Source organism: Exophiala spinifera, assembly GCF_000836115.1.
Source record: "Exophiala spinifera strain CBS 89968 unplaced genomic scaffold supercont1.4, whole genome shotgun sequence".
Classification (NCBI taxonomy): Eukaryota; Fungi; Ascomycota; class Eurotiomycetes; order Chaetothyriales; family Herpotrichiellaceae; genus Exophiala; species Exophiala spinifera.
Genome location: NW_015622516.1, coordinates 3,596,633 through 3,614,452, shown reverse-complemented (window position 1 = coordinate 3,614,452; position 17,820 = coordinate 3,596,633). Strand labels below are relative to the sequence as shown.

At 51.3% G+C, this 17,820-nt stretch overlaps 7 protein-coding genes across 7 annotated transcripts; 5 read left to right on the top strand and 2 right to left on the bottom strand.

Annotated features, from left to right (window-relative positions):
• Positions 1–94: 94 nt before the first annotated feature.
• On the bottom strand, positions 95–888 carry PV08_06521 (uncharacterized protein; the record flags this gene model as incomplete). The annotated part of the gene is made up of 2 exons (XM_016380856.1): positions 95–657; positions 726–888. The coding sequence occupies 2 exons, from the start codon at positions 886–888 to the stop codon at positions 95–97; spliced, it is 726 nt and encodes a 241-aa protein (XP_016236683.1).
• Positions 889–1,320: 432 nt separating this feature from the next.
• Positions 1,321–2,206, top strand: PV08_06520 (uncharacterized protein; the record flags this gene model as incomplete). The annotated part of the gene is made up of 2 exons (XM_016380855.1): positions 1,321–1,374; positions 1,457–2,206. 2 exons carry the CDS (start codon positions 1,321–1,323, stop codon positions 2,204–2,206), a joined length of 804 nt encoding a protein of 267 aa, XP_016236682.1.
• A 640-nt stretch (positions 2,207–2,846) lies between these two features.
• On the top strand, positions 2,847–4,241 carry PV08_06519 (uncharacterized protein; the record flags this gene model as incomplete). The annotated part of the gene is made up of 5 exons (XM_016380854.1): positions 2,847–3,110; positions 3,222–3,399; positions 3,484–3,656; positions 3,768–3,867; positions 3,937–4,241. 5 exons carry the CDS (start codon positions 2,847–2,849, stop codon positions 4,239–4,241), a joined length of 1,020 nt encoding a protein of 339 aa, XP_016236681.1.
• Positions 4,242–4,824: 583 nt separating this feature from the next.
• On the top strand, positions 4,825–5,767 carry PV08_06518 (uncharacterized protein; the record flags this gene model as incomplete). Its single annotated transcript, XM_016380853.1, has 3 exons — positions 4,825–5,187; positions 5,274–5,596; positions 5,665–5,767. The coding sequence occupies 3 exons, from the start codon at positions 4,825–4,827 to the stop codon at positions 5,765–5,767; spliced, it is 789 nt and encodes a 262-aa protein (XP_016236680.1).
• A 960-nt stretch (positions 5,768–6,727) lies between these two features.
• PV08_06517 (uncharacterized protein) lies at positions 6,728–7,674 on the top strand (the record flags this gene model as incomplete). The annotated part of the gene is made up of 2 exons (XM_016380852.1): positions 6,728–7,526; positions 7,586–7,674. 2 exons carry the CDS (start codon positions 6,728–6,730, stop codon positions 7,672–7,674), a joined length of 888 nt encoding a protein of 295 aa, XP_016236679.1.
• Positions 7,675–7,702: 28 nt separating this feature from the next.
• Positions 7,703–8,492, bottom strand: PV08_06516 (uncharacterized protein; the record flags this gene model as incomplete). Its single annotated transcript, XM_016380851.1, has 2 exons — positions 7,703–8,378; positions 8,431–8,492. 2 exons carry the CDS (start codon positions 8,490–8,492, stop codon positions 7,703–7,705), a joined length of 738 nt encoding a protein of 245 aa, XP_016236678.1.
• Positions 8,493–9,438: 946 nt separating this feature from the next.
• On the top strand, positions 9,439–17,085 carry PV08_06515 (uncharacterized protein; the record flags this gene model as incomplete). Its single annotated transcript, XM_016380850.1, has 1 exon — positions 9,439–17,085. The coding sequence occupies one exon, from the start codon at positions 9,439–9,441 to the stop codon at positions 17,083–17,085; it is 7,647 nt and encodes a 2,548-aa protein (XP_016236677.1).
• Positions 17,086–17,820: the final 735 nt, after the last annotated feature.

Sequence of the window (17,820 nt, the reverse complement as noted above, 5' to 3'; positions counted from 1 at the left end):
CCGGTATTTCGCAACATAAAAACAGTCTTGATAGACAAATCTTGTACGATCAACTTGGGATACGAGCGAGCAATGTAGCATACACGTCTGTCCTTCACGTGGGATCCAATAACGCAGCCAATTTCTGCTCATTGCTCAGGGATTGTTTCATGCCGTTTGCAGTAGGTTGTCGAGTAGTGTTGTGGACATCTGCCACTCTCCCCGAGACTCGGGCAAGCAGGACCCTGGTGCGGTCCAGTTCTGTGCCCAACTCGCCGTCTCTCGTGACCAGATTGGGCTGTATGTTTGTCTGAGGATCGTCAAGCGGCGCCATCAGCTTCTGCAGCGCTCTGTATCGTGCGAGTTTCTGCTTCAGCGCATCACGGCGCCGGCTATGGTTTAGCAAGTCACTACGCAAACTGTTGTATGTTTCTGCTTCGTCCGCATTCGGAGGGCGCTCGGGATGGATCAGCGCATCATCGAGTTCTTCGGGCAAGGTTTCAATCGTCGAGGAGGTCGTCAGGTCGGCGTCCCGGCGTACTACAGACGTGTGCAGCTCTGCTTCGTTCAACTCCGCGTTGACTATGTTCCAGTGCAGGGTCTCGATTTGTTCCGCGACGTGCCGCTGTGATTGCTGGGAGAAGACCATGCGGTTATGCTGTTTGATTTTCTCGTTGACTGTGGGGGATCCATTAGCGATGCATGATCGTGATGACGACGACCCCTTGTTCGACAGTTGCTCGTACCCTTTGTGACCACATCCTGGACGACCTTGTCGCTCAGGTGGCCTCCTTCTGGCTCCGGCAGATCTTCACGCCAGTCGGTCGAGGGTGCGAGCGGAGTAGAGAGATGGCGGACTTGGGACCGAAGGAAGGCCGCCTTGAGGCTCGTAATGGACTCGTCGTTCATGTCGGTGTCGGCGCCAGCCTTCTAGTAGCCTATAGCTTCTTGCTCAATCTGCGAGAATGACTCTCACCAGACTGTATATTTCGAAGCCAGTTACCGTCTACAGGCATGTGCTCCCAGCGTCTCTGCATAGTGTTGGCGACGCGTTTCCGGAAGAACGACCGCGTCTCCGACAGACCAATCAGGGTCACCTTTGGCTATCAAGACTCGCAGACAATTAACCTCGGCCCAAACCTCCAAACTCGGACTCTCTTGCTCGGCCATCAGTTCGAAATGGCAATGTCTCTAATACGAGAACGTACCGAGTCTGTTGGCTCAGCCGTGGACATCTATCGCTGAGCAGGGTGAAACGTGTACATCCATCGTAGCGTCGTCGACATTGCTGGCCGATTCTCCAATATTGCTTGTTTGTCTGGAGGAAGAACTCATCATATAATGCCGTCTCAATCTCTTCCCAAAGTGCTGATGTTCGATATCGGCGGCGTCTGCGTAAGTCTGGATTCCCGCAATGGTACCTGGTTGTTCGCTGTTTGCCGTGGAGGGAGATGATATGTCTTGTTCCGTCATTTAGGATTTGTTTCTCGGTTCTGATGCGTCGAGAGTACTACAGGTCGTGTCGCCGTTCCAGGCTATTCTCGACTATGAGATTCAGCACGGCATTCCCAAGGGGTACATCAACTACTCGATACGCGAACTCACGCCCAACGGAGCGTGGCACAAGTTGGAACGCGGCGAGATCCCAAATGATGCCAACTACTTCCGCATGTTCAAGGCCGACCTGGAACGGCCAGATCTCTGGGCCAAGTTCCACCGCGAGAAGCACAACACCGCCAACCCGCCGCCGGTGCCCGACATTGACGCCGAAACGCTGTACTGGACGATGATGAGCATGTCGCGCTCTCCGGACCCGTACATGTATCCGGCGCTGAAGAAGCTCAAGGCGTCTGGGAAGTTCAAGCTGGCGGCGCTCTCAAACACCACCCTGTTCCCCGAAGGCCACGAATTCAACAAGATCGGCCCCGACGACGTGAGGCATTTCTTCGAGATCTTTGTCAGCAGCGCGCATGTGGGCATGAGGAAGCCAAATCGCGACATCTACGAATATGCGCTCAATGAGATACGCCACAGATGGGGCCAGGATATCAGGTGTGAAGATATTGTTTTTCTGGACGACATCGGCGAGAATCTTAAGACCGCGCGGAGCCTGGGTATTCGGACCATCAGAGTCTTCCTCGGACGAACTCAAGAAGCCGTCAAAGAACTGGAGAAGGTGACTGGTCTGAGTTTGCTGGACGAGGGTGAGCCAAAGGCCAAATTATGAGCGCGGGCGGAGGACGACGAACACGGAATTCCGGGCATGGCTTACTCCTTACAAACCAATTTTTGGACGCGCGAGCTGATCAAATCCTGGGGATAGACCATAGAGGGCCTGATCCATCCGTCCTTGCTAGACCTTTAAGACTACATATCAGGCCTATACTGTAAGAGAGCATATCTGCGAGTACTTATTTGCCCCCTACCCTTCAGACCGGCCTCTAATGCCTGGTGGGGAGAGTGTCTCTGCGGACAATTAGGCCCCCGGCCCCCAGTCTTCTACAATAGGGACCGACTACTTGCTATTCGTGCCAATGCAAACGCGTGGGTGTCATTAATAATTCAACAATCGTCATACTAGTTTAGCACCGGCTGATGATAAATCTACGGACCCGCCAGACTTCTCGGCAAAAACGCTTGTCCGTACGGAGGTACAGCAGATCCATAGGTATAGCAAATAAAGGCCAGTCCAAATTGATCTCTCGAGAAGCCTATAAGTAGTCCAACTCAGCCATCCCAGGCCTCTTCCATTGACCTTCACACCCTCGGTCACGAACAAGCGAAAGAAAAATCCACCCTCATCGCACCCTCATCGCATCATCATCATCACCATCATCATCACCATCATCATCACCATCATCATCATCATGACTACTGAAAGACGAATTCCCAAAGGCGACTGGGTTCTGGTTACGGGGTCCAACGGATACATTGGCTCCCAAGTCGTCGACGTCTTGCTCCAGGAGGGATACAATGTCCGCGGGAGCGTGCGCGCCGAGAAGCCCTGGCTCAACAAACTATTCGATGAGCGCCATGGCAAGGGCAGGTTCGAGACGGTCATCGTGCCGTCGTTGAGCGATGAACAAGCATTTGACGAGGCCGCCAAAGGCGTCTCCGGCATCATCCACGTTGTATGTTTGAGTTGGCATGCTGGGGAAAACCCCCGTCCCCCCATCTTTTGTGGCCTCGTCTCTCGTCTCTACGTGCATGGGGCAGGCTGACCTTTTCTGAACCTTCGGCAGGCCTCAGACGTGTCACTGAGCCCAGACCCGGAAGCGGTGATACCCCCTGTCGTGGCTGGGACGGTTCTCGTCTTGAAGACCGCCGCCAAATACGCGTCAATCAAGAGCGTGGTCCTCACGTCATCTTCATCGGCCGTATTGATTCCTGAACCAAACAAAGAACTGGAGGTTGACGAAGGTAAGGGGAATGAATGACGTGCTGCTGGTGGTGGTGGTGGCCTAACGGTGCCGCCTAATATGCACATGGCTAATGATCCCCCAGACACCTGGAACGATGCTACCGTTGCAGCGGCCTACAGCAAAGACACCCCGGAGTCGTTCAAACCATACATCGTCTATGCTGCGTCCAAGACCGAAGGCGAGCGTGCAGGCTGGAAATGGTACAACGAGAACAAGCCCCATTTTGTCTTCAACACAGTGGTGCCAAACATGAACGTAGGCCATTCCCGTCGCAATTCACACCTTCGAAACGATCACACCCGCCCCTCCCAAAAGAGATTAGTATGTATGTACATGGCTGACGCTGCCCTCCTTTCTCCTTTGCAGTTGGGAACAATCTTGTCTCCAGAAATCCCCGGCAGCACTATGGGCTGGACTCGCAAGTTGCTCGAGGGCGAGGACGCTACGTTCAAGATGCTTCCTCCACGTAAGTTCCCCTTCTACCTCCTCACCTGGTCGTATTGTATTCGCAGTCACTTACCTGTCTTACCTTCAGAATGGTTTATCGATGTCGTGGACGACGCCCGCTTGCACGTGGCAGCGCTGCTCGATCCCAAGGTCCAGTCGCAGCGAATCTTTGCCTTTGCAGAGCCATACAACTATACGGATGTCCTAACCATCTTGCGCAAGTTGCGACCAAACAACACCAAGCTACCTTCTCCTCCAGAGAACGAGGGCCGGGACTTGACAATCATCAAGCCGAGAGCAAAGGCGGAGCAGCTCCTCAAGGATTTCTTCAACGTGCCCGGTTGGACAAAGCTGGAGGATAGTCTAGCGGCAGGGATTGAAGGCTTTGAGTGAAGGTCGAGTCTCGAGTTGGGTCCCAGATCAATCTGCTTGGAGCTTTCGTCTAGGTCTAGATGCAACGGCAGGCAAGTAAGTCGCGCTCACGGCGGTGAAGAGCATGTTCATGACATAGGGGCCTCCGAGATGGACTTAGGCTTCATACTTTGAGTACCTTGAACCGGAGGGAATGAATGTTCGGATCCCGTTGCTTTGCAGTACAATACTCCTCTTTCCGGCCCCTTGGAGTGAGTCATGCCGTGCAAGAAGTCATGATCTGCATGGATCTTGATCTAAAATATTTTTCCTTGGGATTGTAGGGTGGACTCCTCGATTATCCGGAAAAAGGGTCCAAACATTCCCGCTTCGGGCCACCGACCTCCACCAAACTCGGAATGTTTTGGAGCCGGGATGCTCGTATCGAAGTATTCAAGTCGGCCTGCGTGATCGCAGGCCCGGTTTCATGCTTCTGTACATAGCTAGGTAGAGAGGTATATCAAGGATATGGACTGTCGCGTTTCTCTCTTGCGGACGGCACCGTTCACGACGCTCCGGAAACCCAATCCCAAAAGTCAAGACTGTGGCTAAGGACCATTACAAAATGATCACTCGATCACCACCGCATCTGATCGTGTATCGCGGATGGCTAGATAAAGGAAAATATACTTGGTCGCCATTCGTGACCAAGATCGAATTCCGTTTGCGCCATGCCGGGCTGCGATACACAGCGGAAGTCGGGGGTCCGAGAGTTGCACCCAAGGGCAAGATACCCTACGTCGACCTCAGCTCTCTCCAGAACGATGCCGGCACCGTGCCTGACCTGCTGGGCGACACGACCTTTATCATTGAACGACTGCAGAGCATGGACTGCCTTTCACAGCTCAACCTCAATTTGACAGACGAGCATAAACTCAATGACCTCGCCATCAGGGCTCTGTGCGAAGAGAAACTCTGCTTTTACAACGTAAGTTGCGTCAAGAGATCCATTTGCACACACACACACACACACACACACACACACACACACAGAGGTCTGACCACGACGTGAAGATGCGGGAGAAGTGGCTAGAAAATTACTACGTGCAGCGCGACAAGGCCCTGTGGGCAGTCCCGTACCCGATGCGCGTCGTCATTGGATTCTTCATACACCGGGGGGTAACACACACCCTGCATGGACAAGGAACTGGGCGATTCAGCGACGAAGAGGTCCGAAAACTAAAAACAGAGGTCTGGCAGTCCATCGACAACGTGCTGAGGCAGAGACTGAAGCCGGCGATGGCCACCGAGCCAGCGTGGATTCTGGGTGGCGACGCACCAACCGAGGCAGATGCGACATTGTTCGGATTTATCGTCTCTGCTCTTGTCAGTGAAAGGTAAGATTGTGCGCTTCCTGGACGGATATTCAAGTCAGAGGTGGCACATGCTCATAGATGTACACCAGTAACCCGGAGTCACGATCCCTCGTCAAGACGTTTCCCAGTATCATCGACTACGCGGAGCGGATTCACCGCCGTTTCTTTCCTGATTACGAGGTCTGGCTGTGACAAAGGCGGACTTGGAATCGATTATCAATTCCGGCTTTGATGCATGGGTGTCGGAGGGTTTAGGAAAGTTGCTGAGCTGCAACAGTTATATCCTCAGGTGGTATGGCCTGTCTGAGGACTCGACACCAATAAGGACGTTGTACACTGCCTCACACTCCGTAGGTGTCCCCCGATAGTGGTGAGCTTTCCAAGTTCTGGGCTTTGGGACCTCGTCGAACCACAGTTGGCGTGGATTTGTGCAGGCGTTCAAATTTCGCTATGAATGGTCTGGTCGTGTGCTTTTCGAGTCGGTTAGTAAGGTCGGAGAGTTGTCACCGAGTAGCCAGGGTCAAAATGAACCCCTAGCTGGCCATGAGGAAGTTGGGTGAAGAGGAGACATTTTCAGGAAGCTATGCTAGGCACTTCGACCTCGCCAGATCACATCTCCGTGGAGCGTCTCACCATGTCTGACGATACGCTGTGCCTGTTCATGGTCCCCGGCGGCCCTGTCAAGCCTGCAGAACAATTGAGTCGACTGCACGGGTCACTATGTTGATCTCCCGCATTATGTAGTTAAGCTTCTGACCAGTAGAGGACATGCACGTAGTGACATGGAGTCTTACCAGTGTTTGCCAGAAATCAGGGAGGCGAGAACTCAATAACTAATGTGACATATCTCAGGCTCACTAGGCTGAGGTAAGTCATTCTTTGTTTGCCAACATTCTTCGGCACGGAGAAACCTTGTGCCTATTCCGGTTGGATGGACGACTTGTCATTGTCGCCAAAACGTTGATTGTTCGGTGCCAACAACGATAAAAAAATCCATTTCACTCTTACTGTGCTCCTGATAAATGCTTGATTTGCGTCCACGATGTGCATTCTAAATCCTCGGTGATTTCCTTTCAAGCATGACATGCATCACGTCTCCGCAGACTCTTATTCCGTTGTAACGAGCGTCAGCCGGGCTCCTTGACTGCAAGAATGTCTGATTCCTCTGAGCCTGCCTCACCAGGCATTATCCACGAATTCCCACGAGATCGATTGGAGCTGCATGAACATCACCACCGTCACGAACATCAGAATGGTCTCGGTCCTTCGCAGCCGCCGACTATCTACGTTCCTCCTGCATACATGCCCGGAGGTCGGAGGTCACTCTCAGGAGTATCGATAAGGGCTTTCGGCCTAGGCATTGCACTGGGCCTTTGTTCACTTTTGACGATCGAGTTCGTTTACTGGGGCTACGGACTTTGGCGGGCGCCGTGCTTCGTGACCATTCTGGCGTTATTTCACTACTTGGAATTCGACATGACAGCACGATACAACCCTCCTGAAGCATCGATCTCGTCGTATCTTTTACTTTCTAATGGTCTGGCCTATGCTGCAGCGCACACTGCGGCAGTACTGGAGGTATTACTCCGTTACTGGCTGCACTCGACATACAAGCCGCAGTGGCTAAGCCTGCCCTTTCCCATGCCCTCATTCACTCTCGGTGTTCCAACAGCTCTAAGCGTCGGGTGGGGTATCATTCTAGTTGCCGTTGGCCAGTTCGTGAGAAGCACTGCCATGAAGCAAGCCAATACCAATTTCAACCACGTCGTCCAGTGGACGAAGCGTTCTGATCATGTCTTGGTAACCCACGGTGTGTATGCATTTTCCCGACACCCGTCTTATTTCGGATTCTTTTGGTGGGGAATTGGGACCCAGGTATTGCTGGGAAATCGATTTTGTTTGGTAGCATATGCTGTGGTCTTGTGGAAATTTTTCAACCATCGCATCAAGCGTAAGTCGAGCCCTTGCTGTCATCCATACACACTTGAAGTGCTGACTTTATTTATCCAGACGAGGAACGTCATCTTGTCTCCTTCTTCGGCCAACAGTATCTGGATTACCGCAATCGTGTCCCGGTGCGAATCCCCTTTATTCGGTGATCGTAGTCATATGGCAACATGGTCATCTCTATCCGGCGCCTATCTCCTTTGCTTTCCTCTTCCGAGTCATGTGTTTTTGATTTTTCGCCGCCTCAGAAGTCTTCACAGTGACCGGAAAGTATGTGGAGTTCGACAGTTCCTCTAGCCAGGGAATCTCAACCAAGGCCACATTGTCCGCCACCCAGCGCAACAAAGCGTCGGAACCAGGAGCATCTTTTTGCACACCGAGTAAGCCCACGCGAGGCTGGTTTAGTGCTCGTGCTATCTTCGTCTCTGACTGCGGGGAGACAGGGATTAGCTTAGCGCGAGTCGATTGAGGAGCAGAAGTCGCAACCTGCAGGGACAGGGAGGATGTTAATATGTCGGGGAGATTCTCGCGACAAACAAACACTGCTGAGAGTGCTGCAGGAAGGTCTGGGGATTGTTTGAGGTTTGATTTTGTAGGATGAAGAGAGGAAGGCTCCCTGTGGCTGGCTAGAGCTTGAAGTCTTCGAATGGTACTATTAAATCCTACGGTGAGGTGACCATGTATCTCGGGCATCTGCTCTTGGTCTGTGGTTTGCTCTTGTATGGATCTGTTCTTCCCAGCTCGTCCTTTGCCTCTGGATCGTCGAACATGATCTCGTCTAAAGTCGCCAACAGGCTGTAGTAATGGGAGGAGAAGGCTAATGGCGGCTTGCTCATGTTCTCGGGACAGCTGTGGCCTGAGGTCAGAATTAGCGAAAGTCGAACTGTGACGTTACGGAGGACAGGCACCATTTCTGATCAGGATAGGGTAGGGTTACTGCATGGACTGCTCTCTTTTGACGGCTATCCATGTGTATTTCGTATGTAAACGATACACCCTCAGTCGTGTGAGGAGGACATTTGTTTTCGTTTTAAGGTACAGGGCATTGGCGCAGGCAGTGGGAAACACAGGCGGAGATAAAAAACGGTAGTCCGGATCCTGATAAATAAAATTGATGACGTGGGTGATTGACTTTCGGTATTGCATCGACAGGCGGACTGCCTATAGGTAGAGAAACCTGTACTTTGTAGGGCGCGCGCACGCTGGCTAGGGCCGTGTACCAGAGGTGAAACGGGGCTTCTTAGGCGGCGCTGTCTTTTAACTGGAAACCCGCGGGATTCACCTGTTGAGCCCCTCAGTCGCGCCCTTGACGCGTCAAAAACCCCGCTGACTGACGAGGGCTTTTTTTTAGAGTTGGCCCCTAACAACCTGATCCGTCTTGTCCACTGCAGCCTGGTCAAAGCAAACCCTCAACATCTTCCATCCCTGCTTAACAGATCAGATCACATATTGATTGTTTTCGTTTACCATTGGAATCAATCGGCATTATCTTTGCTCACGGGGCCAACGTCAAGAATTCTTCTGTTGTCAAACAGGATCTCTGATTGCCGGGAGCAAACATCATTCTCCTGCTGCCCCGCCTCCTCCATCATTGCTAACGTCCATGTCCTGAGCCTAAAACCATTATGGCACAGGTGGATTTATCTCCATCACCATCAGCATCGTTGTCAATCCTAACGCACCGTCTCTGAGTCGCTGGCGACAGACTGTCCCCTGGAGTGCTCAGTTGCTCGCGGACCAGGCAGCCAGAGTCGGTGGTCGACTACAGTTTGCCTCGTTACAAACGGTGGCCTTCTCAACGCCAAGACCTCTCACTGATCGTGCCATCCATCCTCTGCTTCACCTTCAGTTCAGCCTCATTCACACCGCTCTCATCTGAACTGGTGACGCGACCGTCCAGATGATATTCACATAACATGTCGTCCTCAACGTCTGATTCTTCCGCTCGCAATCGGAGTGACTCTACTGAGGGGTCCGGGTTGCCCCAGCATGAGCACAAGCGCCCGAGGCTGAGTGAGAGCAAGCCTGACGAGACGCATGTTATGTCGGATCTTCAGCAAACAGAAAAGCCGTCGCTCGCTCCTTCGGTGACATTGGTGGATGAAAACATGCCTGCACTGGAAGGAAGTCCTCATCAAACTCCGCCGCTACCACCTCGACCTGCGGTCATTGCTACTGCCATGTCTCCAACCAGCAGAGTCACGATCCAAACCCGTCCTCTTTCATCCCAATCTGTGACTGAGCCAAATCAAAGCCTCGCAGACACGGCAAAGTCCAAAACCAGCCTAACTCCAAATCAACCTACCTCACATGCGCATGGTACTGGGATGGACGGTGCTGAAGACCTCAGCCATTCGTCCACCGCGGAACTGTCCGATGTAGAAGCGAACACGCACGAACAACCCGATACCATCTCGATTTCTTCGTCTCCAAGCAAGTCTCCGGAGATTGAGATAGCAGAGGTGGAGGACTTTGACCGAGATCCCACGCAGACAAGATGGACGACCCGAATCGGAGGTTCTGCCAGTGCGGCCATACCCAAATCAATGCAGCCCCATTATGTCCATCACACATTTCCCTACGCTGGAGATAGCCCTGGTAGTGCTCGCCGAGCGGTCGGGGAGATAGCCAACCGCTTTCAGTACGGGGGCGCCCAAGACGGAGAACTGTTCTCGAAGGTCAAAGACTGGATGGTCGAATTTGTCAACACATGTGTGGAATTCCCACAAAGACTTTTCGAAGAAGACCGTGATTTTTGGCAGTATTTGCCAGGCTTGGTTGAGAATTTGCTACGACGCACCAGTGGCCCTCCACCTGAGGCTCGGGTAGAAGACCTCATCGAATACTTTGTCGCCTATGCCCGCGTCACGAAGCTCATCATGGAGTACGATGCCAGACACGTTCAAGATCTATCCCCAGATGCCGATGCTCGAGACTTCAAAGATTTTGCGGTGAAGTCAATGCCTTATTACCAGCCGCTGATCTGGATGCTTCAACCAGAAGGAATCCCCTTCTATGATGCTCTCCGGGGGACTATGGGGTTTGAGATAGCTCAGCTCCTGGTGCCGGTGCTTGATCGTATCTGCGGCAGTGAGGTGGCTTTGTTAGCATCGGTCTCCGAGCTCCTGTCTTCAATAACTCCATTCCTGTCCAAGAAACAGGATCTCGTCAAGTTGCTCATCAACCTGTTGATGGCGACAAGCTACGCGATGAAGCCTTTAACGAGTGCAGCAGCAGCTGCAGAACCCATATTTCAGCCCTCCAACTTTACTCAGATCGACTGCATTCGAGTTGCTGTCGCGGAGATTATGCTCAAGGCCGACGATATCATACAGCAAGCCATTGTGAAGCAAGCACCATGGCTGAACCTTGAGAGTGCTCCAAAGATTATCGACCAACTCATGCCCATTGTTGGTGTCATTGCTGTTGAGGTTCCCAAGATTGGTCAAGATATTGTTGCCACGGCCGGAGTCGGCTTTGTTGATGGCGACCTTACCGATCTTCCAAGCACCATGCCGCAAGCCTGGAAATTCAAGACTCTGCGAAAGTTCATCACTCACGGGCGCATGGAATTGCGAGTTTTTGGCGTAGAGAACATGTCGAATGACCTTGTTCAGGTCTACAAGGAACGTATCCTCAATCGACCCCAGGCTCCAACCACCGATCCTCTCGTTAGATTTCTCGTCAAATTCATCCAGCAAAATCAACTCATAGACTACATCATAGGTGTTGACTCTCACCCACAACTGATACGCCGCAGTCATAACGTTGTTGGATTTCTCTGTGTCTCTGGCACCTACACAGACGCCACAACAGACGTTATCTGGAAGACAATTGCTGAGAGTCAAGATCCCCGAACTGTGCATGAGGTGTTCAACCTTTTATCTAATTGCCATGTGTATGACCTTCACGCACTTTGCTACATCTGCAAGAAGTTGGCGGACTATCCATTTCAGCGATTTGATACTCATGTCTTGCAGTTCACTGTTGGCCTGTTGGAAAAAATCCGAGGCTACAGCGAGTCTACCTCACAACAACCCTCAGACCCTACGATACGGCGTCTCTTGGTTCGGCTCTTGCGAGAAGCGTCGTTAGATGAGAATCTGTCCCTAGAACAAGCCGCGGTCATTCGTAAAGAGTTTCCACGACACCTGGGTACATCGCTAACGCTCGGTGGCCTTCTCGATGCCAGTATAATCACCGTGGATGAGGCAGAGCTCCACCAGATCATCAGAGAGTCCGCCGAGTCCTTGAAGTCGCATGAAGAATACTCCTCTGGTGATGTTCTTGTTCTGACAGTTCTAGTTCCAATCATGAGACAATCACTTTCCGAGGTCATTGCGGAATTCGATTTGATCGGGCTTCTCGTGGCTGACATTGCTCACCTCACCACCGAATTTCAGCAAATGCTCCAACACAATGTGTCGGTGACATTCTTTGAAGTCGCATATGACGTGCGCGCGACTCTCCTTTACTCATTGATGCTGTTGGCACCTACAATGTTCTCCAAGTCGTCAATCGAATCATTATGGAGCTCATTCTTCACCGCAAAGCAGTTGCCCATGTCAGTCCGAGCGAGGGCCTGGGAGACATTGATCAGCGTGATGAGAAGAAGGCAGGTTAACGATCAAAATCCAGTCTTGGATTTAATTATCAATGAGCTTGTGCAGGGTCTAGGGCCACAAGACTATGACGAAACTGTGCTAGAATTCTTGAAGATTTCAGTGTCGTATACTATTCGGCATTCTGGCCATACCACGCCGGATGTCAAGGACGTTGTAGTCATCCCAGGCATCGACAGAATATGGAGGGTTATGCTGGAAGCTCCATCCGACACGGTTGAGACCCAAGCTACCGAGTTCATCATTCAGCAATATCTGGATCACCAGCTCATCACACGACAATCGAGAGAGGCAATTGAGTCCACGCACTCTTCTCTCGTCGATCGTTGCGTCCAGCAAGTCATGGCATCGGCTGCAAAACTCAAATCGTATGCTGATGAAAGCCTAAGCGGCGAGGACGAACCGATGGCCATCATTGCGTCTGAACAAGAAATTCGCGCCGAAGAGCTACGCTTCGACAGATCGTTGCTATTTCTGAGAAAATTCTTGGAAGGGATGAAATCGCGCCCGCGGTACAGTCCAACTCCAAGTCAACAGCCTCAACGTCTACCAGGCTTTCTTCTGAAGAAAGGCGACGAGATCGAAGTCTCGATACAAGTCTACGGCAGTAGATACGTGATTCCCGAAAAGCAAAAGGTTACTTTTGGCTCTGAGAATACAGGAAACGAGCTTTGGAAATATATTGCCGATGCTAGCGGCTTCACGGATTTTGCGATCTACCACTGGGGCCAAGGGATTGAGCTTGCAGGCTGCGAAAAGACCCTAGCTGAGTTGAATGCCTCTCAAGCCCTATTCATGGTCCACAAGACAGCCAACGCCTCTGAAAAAGTGCCCACGCGCACAACACGTGCCTCATCTCCTGTGGACGACAAGATCATGCATCACTTCGACGATCTTTACGACCTATTAGACGCAGATGAACGCCTCTCTAGAGAGGTGTATACCTTCCTGAGTCTGTTTCCTGCGCAGTCTGAGCTTGTTCGACTGATCCGGTCCAGAGAGAAGAGCCCCACTGATCTCCTTCCGCCCAAGAAGCCTTTCAAGCTCTTGTATTGCGCCCGAGCCTTGTTAGCCTGTATTGAAGACGAATCATTCAGCTCTGATCCAAACACACTCTTCTTGACATATAGCATTCAGACCATCCTGGCCGTCCTCCCGAAATTAGAGTTGTCAGACGCCAACAATCCACTTCAGATGTCCATAGCACATTGGCTTGTTCAGGCTCTTCTGTTAGCACTTCGTGCTAAGGTTCCGGCGGCGACTTCACAAGATTACATCGAGGATCGTCAAGGATTTGCATCAGAGATCTACAGATTGCTGCATTTTACATTGCAGGCTGATAATGCGACCAACAACGAGGTTGCTCCAGCGTCCATGGCCAAAATGATCATGGAGGCTTTCACCGAAGCTTGTTTGCATGACGACCGCGTCTGGGAGCATGTGGATGCAAATAACAAGTTCGAGGAATTACTTATGCTTGCCTTCATTGCGGATGGTCGACCCGAAGTTCGGCACTCCTTGTTAGAAGTGGTCGTGGGTCTTACGGGAGCTGTTGGGACCAAAATCCATCTGAAGATCAACAACCCGCGAGCAGCACGTTCGAGATTTCCTGCAAGTGCTGTCGAAGCTTGCTTATCGCATCTTTGGACTACCTTGGTCAAGGCTCTGTCTCATATATGCACGTACCCTGAGCGGTGCGCCGAACTTTCCGAGGCGGTTCTCGTGATATTGAGAAGGATAGGCAAGTCCATTACCATCGGATCAATTCACGACCACTTCGTCCAATGGAGCACCATGCTGCTAGAACACGACCATCGCGAGACAGTCGGCCAGCCCACCAGGGACCATGTTGTCAGTTCTTTGACAAAGCTTCTTTACGAGTGTTGCAAATTGTTGAAAAGCAACGACTTATTGCCTCCGAGCCACCGACTGCTAGAAAAGATTGTTGACCGCCTGCTTCTGCCCCCATTGTCTGTGGGCGGTGTTCTCAGCGAAGCATCTCTTGCGGTGCCCGTATTGGACAGCACTGTTCGCGAGGGTCTGTACAATCTTTTGCTAGCGCTCTCTCAAGGTCCACAGGACATGGCGACGATTCTTGCGAAACTCCAGGATTCCGCCATCCTTGAACGAGATTTTTTTGAACCTATGTATGTGCATGAACGCCAGAGTCTACGCACCGAGGTTGGCTATGCGGGACTTCGAAATTTGTCAAACACCTGCTACCTCAATTCATTGTTCACTCAGCTTTTCATGAATTTACAATTCCGAGAATTCTTCCTGGATGTTGAAAACTTCAGTGATTCCCGGAACAAGCTTGTAAAAGAGCTCTCAAAAGTGTTTGCTTACATGCAGAACTCGTACGAGAAGTCCATCGACCCCACTCTCGCCGTGGAAGCAATAACAACCTATGAAGGTGATCAAATCGACGTTTCGGTTCAAATGGACGTTGACGAGTTTTTCAACCTTCTGTTTGACCGCCTCGAGAGCCAGATTGACCACGGAGCAAGAGATTTGTTCAAATCCATCTATGGGGGCCAACTGGTGCAGCAAATCAAATCGAAAGAATGCGAACACATTTCTGAGCGATTGGAACCTTTTTCCGCTGTCCAAGTCGAGATCAAGGGGAAAGCGCGTCTTGAGGACAGTCTCAGAGCTTACGTCGAGGGCGAAGTTCTCCAGGGTGAGAACAAGTACTCGTGCACTGCTTGTGGACGCCACGTGGATGCTGTCAAACGTTCATGCCTAAAGGATGTCCCTGACAACTTGATTTTCAATCTGAAACGCTTCGACTACGACATTCTCACAGGAATGCGGACCAAAGTGAATGATGAATTCCAGTTCCCAGATACCCTCGACATGGCACCGTACACCCTCGCCCGCCTCAGTGACGACGGTGACGGGGAACCAGATTATTTTCAGCTCACCGGCGTCATAGTCCACTCGGGTACGGCAGACACGGGGCATTATTACTCTTTCATTCGTCAGCGACCGTCGAGCAAGCCTGTAGCGGATTCTTGGGTTCAGTTCAATGACCAAGATGTCACGGTGTTCGATCCCAGCCAAATGCGAGACAATTGTTTTGGAGGGAATGCTGATGCCGGCTTCTATCATCTACCCAAGTTTTACAGTGCATACATGCTCTTCTACCAGAGAACATCGAGTATTGAAAGATTTGAAGCACAGTATCGCCAGCATGACACCATAAATCCTGTCCGCCTCTCCTTACCATACAACATGGAACATCACATTGCTCAGCAAAATGAACTCTTCCTACGATCGTACTGCGTCCAAGACAGTACACATGCACAATTTGTCCTTAACCTATTGGAGAGGATGGTATCTGGACCCAAATGCAGTGACTACCATGCAATTGAAACGAGCACATTGGAAATGGCTTTGGACTATGTCTATCAGATCTCGTCTCGCTGGAAGGATCATCCGGCTGTTGAGGAGACCCTCAAGCTGGTAGGGCAGTACGCTGAGAATTGTCCTGCCTGTGCAAAGGTGGTTGCTGAATGGTTTGCGACACCTCGCGTTCTGGAAGATGTCATCACTCGAAGCCCATATCAATTGGTGAGGAAAGCATATGCAAATCTATTCACCCTCGTGTTTAGTCATCTACATGCCCTCAAATCGAGCATTGAGATTACGGAGGACGACCGGACTCAACTGACAGCCAATTACTCGCGCTGGCTACAATCCGCCATTGCTCAGCTCGCCAAATCATGGGATACGATAACTAGGAGTGGTCGATGCTGGCCTGAGTATTTCGGGATTCTTCTGGCCCTGCAGAGACTTGGGGACGATGTAGTGGTGATCTTGCTTGACGAAGAGTTCTTGGAAAAGTGCATTGACATCATCTCCATCCATGTCACCAACTCCGATTTCCCAATCTCCAAGCGATTAAAGGCGCGGTATGGCGTCTACCTGGCAGCACGAGAAAAGAACCGACCATTCAACCATGGCTTACTTGTTCGATTCTTGGTGAATCTTGTGTTGAGAGTTGATCTACACAACATTCCCGATGGCGACTACCGCTTGACCGACAAGAAGATAGGCTTGACGCCCAGTGAGCTGGAAGTCCTGGGAGTTGGCAAAATGCCTCCCAACCTAGAATGGGTGCTGCGACTAATAGCGGGCCAACAGAACCCCGCTGCAGTCAATGAGCTGGTCACTTGTCTCGCACGAGACCCGATTCTTGCCGGTGCTCTTTCGGAAGTTCTTCATAAAGGACTGAACGACAGACTGATTCATATTGCGCTTACCTTTCTGGACCCGATTGTTACCTTCTGCGAACAATGTGAGTCGGAGCCTCGTATCATTGATCTGGTACAATCTGCCTTGGACAGCATCTCTACGGTGGGAGTCGAATATGCTCGGGAGTACTTTGGCTTTGTTGAGGCAGTCCTCAAATTGGAAAATCAGTCCCTCGATGAAGAGGCTGGGTTTTTAGAAGAGGAAGTACTGAAAACTATCCCTCATTGGGGGCCCACATTTCTCTTGTGTCCCGTTGATGGACAAACCCATATTCGACATGCCACGACAGAGCTGCTCAAGAAACTGCTTTTCAATCCTTTACAAGAATCGGAATCGGATGACCCTCGGTTTCATCGCCAACTCCGGGGCCTTGTCCAGGAGTTGGCACGCGAGGCGCAAGCCTACATTCATACTCAATTCTTGACATCGCGAAGCAGGGGAGGCTCGCCGCTTTTCCCAGGGCAAGTGCATCAGATCATTGACGTGGTCGAGACTTGCTTGGCATACTTTGACCTTGAGACTGCACAAGATGAAGATCAAGTCGCAAGCATCCAGACAACAATGGCAGCTCTTCGAGCGAAGGCGGAAGCCGAAGCGGAGACATTGAGCACAGAATGGCAGGAGAACAGCAGCGAGATGGCTGAATTGAGCACAGAAGATTTTGAAGACCTACAGAGTCCATGAAAGCAAGGTTGGATCATGACATGACGTGAAGATGTACTTTTGGTGGTGCGGTTTGGTTGGGTGGTCAGGCTGGCGTTTTCGACTAGGCATCTGATGATCGGCGTTATTGGAAGATTGGAACGAAACAGAAAATGCTACATTAATCGACGAACGAAAGCATGAAGGTCTACGACATGATGAGAATTGATGCAACGGAGCTAGAGGAACGAGCGAGGATGGAGCTTTAGAAGCACAAAGTCAGTCGTTCGAATTCTCCTCACCATGTTCATTTTCCTTGATCCATTTTCTTTTCTACCTTGTTTGGACGGGCGTAGACTGTAGGAAGGAGTACAGGATGTTCACCTGGCGAGTGTCTTGGGGATTTTGCAGACCAGGACGGTGTAGAGAGCAGTTAACAAGCCTTGAATGGCGAGGGCATACAACGTCCCAGGGGTATTGACCAAGAGCAGTGGTAATCAACGTAGTGTGTTTCTGCAGGAGTTGGTTTCCGATCTCTGCGATTTCATCCATCTGCCCCTGGTCTGTCACCCTGGGCATCGGTACACGGCACATCGTTGGTGAGTCTACCGAGTGAGGCCGATAACAAGCAGCTCATTCGTACAGTAGTTGATTGTTCGACTGGCTGTGCTTTTTCTGACGCCATGAAGCAGGGTAGGACGCTTAATCTCGGCCACCAAGACGTGAAAAGTACTTTTGTGATAACAATAGCCCTACGGGGCCCGTGTGGCTGGCTCG